The sequence below is a fragment of the Halyomorpha halys genome, unplaced genomic scaffold, assembly GCF_000696795.3.
Source record: "Halyomorpha halys isolate HHAL.00 unplaced genomic scaffold, Hhal_1.1 Scaffold8226.1, whole genome shotgun sequence".
NCBI lineage: Eukaryota > Metazoa > Arthropoda > Insecta > Hemiptera > Pentatomidae > Halyomorpha > Halyomorpha halys.
In genome coordinates, this window is record NW_027111961.1 from 1 (window position 1) to 3,552 (window position 3,552).

Consider the following 3,552-nt stretch of genomic DNA (forward strand, 5'->3'; position numbering starts at 1 on the left):
GACAAGGAGTTGGAGATCTGGAAAACGAAGATGAATGAGGAACTATTGTCAGAGACGTACCAATCGATCACTCTTGATATGAAAGCGTAGAGGCTACAATGGGCAGAACATGTGGCAAAAGGAACCCAACAGGTCCTCTCTTCCTAACTATGTACACCTTAGTAATAGGAATCTTTGGGATTTGGGCGGATTTGTTTGCGGGACCCGGATCTGATTATTTTTGGGGCCTTGGATGATTACAATTCATTATAAGTTCTCGGGAAAATTTGTTTTTGGGGCCTGAGGCTGATAAAATTTTTAATTTTTTGGCAAAAATATAGGAACAACGTTTTTCCGCCTATCATCATCACATTAAGGAAGGTTGGTATACTGTGATAGTTCACTGTCAATGCGACTGTTAGTCAACTGACATTACTTGTACTACTAACAATCACGCCAGACCCAGAGTAACTTTACTGTCACAACACTAAAACTGTTATGGCCGTGAATGTTATCATGACTGTAACTATCAAATGGTTTCATAATGGTAGAGGCTTGACACTTTTACTACAATGACGGAAAGAGTACGAAAGTTCAATGTCAAGGCTTATACATGTGATAGTTTCTTCACTGATGCAACTTGTACTATTAACGATCACGCCTGTGCTACGTTACTTTCACGGCAGTAAAGCTGTTGTGACATTGAATGCTATCATGATTGAAACTATCAAATACTTACACCATGGTCGTGGCTAACACATTTCCCACAATAACAGAAACGATGGTTCACTGTTAAGGCGTACACATGTGATAGTTAACGTGACAGTTGCTTGACTGACAATACATAGACTATCAACTATCACTCCAGAGTTTGTGCGATAGTACAATCATACTGTGACAATCATACAGTTATAGCTATTACTATTCTCCAATTGTGGGTATAGTGACGAGTATTTGTAGGGTAAAACGCGTATTTTCAAGGCACTGAACGAGTATTTTTTTGTCCGGAACACCAGTTGGGTGTACTTGTAGCTCTTTGATAAGCGCTTCTATTCTTTGTAACCTTATAAATCCTTCTAGTTATCACGAGGGTTGTCTCGTTTTCTTATTTTAATTTCATACATAAAATGCAAGTGATTCGTTTTAAATTACCATCTTTGGCTGGTAATGCATTGGAAATTTTATACTATCCTTTCTTTGTCTATCGTTTTGTTTGATGTTTATAATAACTTTCATTCTTTTAAGTCTAATTTTAAGATAATTAATTTCTTAGAACTTATTTTATATTATATGAATCTATTTATATTTCCATTTGTTTTTTACATAAGTAATTCATTTGTTTTAGGTATTAGATGTTTATACAGTGCTTCTGCTCTGGGTTTAGATGGTTATGTTAAAACGAGAGATAGAATCAAGGAACAGTTTATTGATGTTGAAGCAAAATTTCGGGAGAAAATGGGAGATTTTGCTAATTCAGATTCTTCTAATATGATATTTACAGAAGATTTAAAACACATGGTTCATATAGTTGAAAATAATGATGAAGACCTAAATTTGGTGTACAAAATGACATCGAAGTACAATTTTATCCTATTTTACCTCAGAAATAATTTTTATTTCTTATATTCAATTTCAAAATTTAGTCTTTTTTCTCTAGGTTTTCCAAACAGAATCAAGATACAAGATTTGGTTCATTTATCTTTGGACCAGTTGTAATGAGGATGTATTATCATTTGGACAAACCTCTTGAAGCTTTAAAGGTAGGTTTTTTATTTGCCTAGATGACTATTAAATATTTTTTGATGTTCTTTCAGAATTAACTCAAATATTATATAATACTGGTGGAGTGACAGGTTTAGGTAGTGCTTCTTCGGGAAGTTGAAGTAACCTTATTTTGCGTGTAATGAAGCTAAATTACAAGAATGTAATATTTGGTTTTATTCTTTCCACATTTTTTAATTAGGAGCGAATGCTATCACATCTTTCCTCTGAATTCTCATAGTATTCTTATCAAAAATATGTTTTTCATAAAAAGTTTGAATCTATGTTTCAATATTACTTTGATATAAACTTGTATCCTCTAACTTTGTGTAACCACACAACCAATACAACTGTAATTGCGGGCTACTTCAAAATAAAGTAGTAAAACTAGTATTAATTATCTTTGGCACATAACTTATTGAAAGTTTCATCCCATGGACTTCTGCATTTCTTTTTTTGCTCCTCAACATTTTCTGCCTCATGTTATCTGCTGACGATATTACTTCAGAATGAAATATGAAATAATGGACTTTGACTGTTTATATTCTTTCTCTGTTATCTAGAGGTACTAAATGAAGGTAGAACTCCTGAGAAGGCAGGAGGTAAGGAGTGCTGGAAACATCAGCACCACTGCAGTTTGGAAGTTGCTAAAGGGATGCCTTCACACATTCGTCTACAACGGCCCCACTCCAAATTCGACTAAGCAGCTTATTTAACTTCTTCCATTGGATGGTGGGTGTATGTTCTAAAGTTTTTCAGCAGCTGCTTTTATGGTAGCTATCTTACCATCATAACTGCTGAGGGGTACTCCTACATCTGGTCGTTCTTGGAATCGGTTACAGTAGTAAGCAGCTCCTGTCTCTCTAGTACCTGATGTAGATGAGCCATCCACATAGATATGAAGCTAATCATGCCCTGGGTAATTTTTATGACTTTTTTGGAGAGTATATTGTCTCAGTTCTGTTCTTAATGAAGTCTGGTTTGGTTGCATATAGTTCTTTAAATCATTTGGCTTCAGGCATATGTTGAAAAACTTCATGGTTTGTAACAAAAGGTGTGGGTTCACCAGGCATGATGCCTTTTTTGTATATAGTTTTGGTAGGAGACCCTAAATTGGATAAAAAACTGATGGTCGAACTTGATTCTGACTAAATTACTTCCTTGCACAACTGTTGATAACAGTACTTCCTTACAAAGTATTGCACCCCTGATCCTTTATGGGTTGTAGTGGTACAGATTTACTTCAATACAATTTTGGTAGGAATTGTTTGTTTATTGGGGCGACGGTAGCTGCGTGGTAATGTGCCTGTCTAGCAACCCAAATGTTGTGAGTTCGAGTCCCCTACTCGGGATTTTTTCAAGCATATCATTATACAATACTCACAGCCTCCCCCTCCCCCCCCTCCAAGGCATTTGTGGGGTCCATTAGCCTATGGGTGGCTTTCACTAAAATAGGCGTGGGAGTGACAAACCTACTCTATAAAAACCACGTCAAGAAACGTGGAAAAAGGAGCCTATAGGGATGCTCAGAATGGACAAACGCTCTAAAATTAAATGTCAATTACGCTTTTTTGCTTTAAGTTTCAGGATCTGGAGGTTAGGCAAACAAAGATATTGTACCTCTCTGTCCCAAATGTGGCCAGAGGCAGTCCTCTGAGAGTCACAGCGCTCACATATTGAAGAAATATCCAAACAACTTGCTACTTGTCACCAGCCAACACAATAATACAAAGAAACTGCTAGAGAGGAAAAATTATACATGTTTTCCAGAGATGTATCGCTTGGATATGGAGTACTGATGATACCTTTACG

At 36.2% G+C, this 3,552-nt stretch overlaps 1 protein-coding gene across 1 annotated transcript; it reads left to right on the plus strand.

Moving 5' to 3' along the window:
• Nucleotides 1–1,017: 1,017 nt before the first annotated feature.
• On the plus strand, nucleotides 1,018–1,775 carry LOC136796363 (uncharacterized). Its single transcript, XM_067049891.1, has 3 exons — nucleotides 1,018–1,143; nucleotides 1,325–1,556; nucleotides 1,637–1,775. Exons 1-3 carry the CDS (start codon nucleotides 1,107–1,109, stop codon nucleotides 1,758–1,760), a joined length of 393 nt encoding a protein of 130 aa, XP_066905992.1. The 5' UTR covers nucleotides 1,018–1,106; the 3' UTR covers nucleotides 1,761–1,775.
• The last annotated feature ends 1,777 nt before the right edge of the window (nucleotides 1,776–3,552 follow it).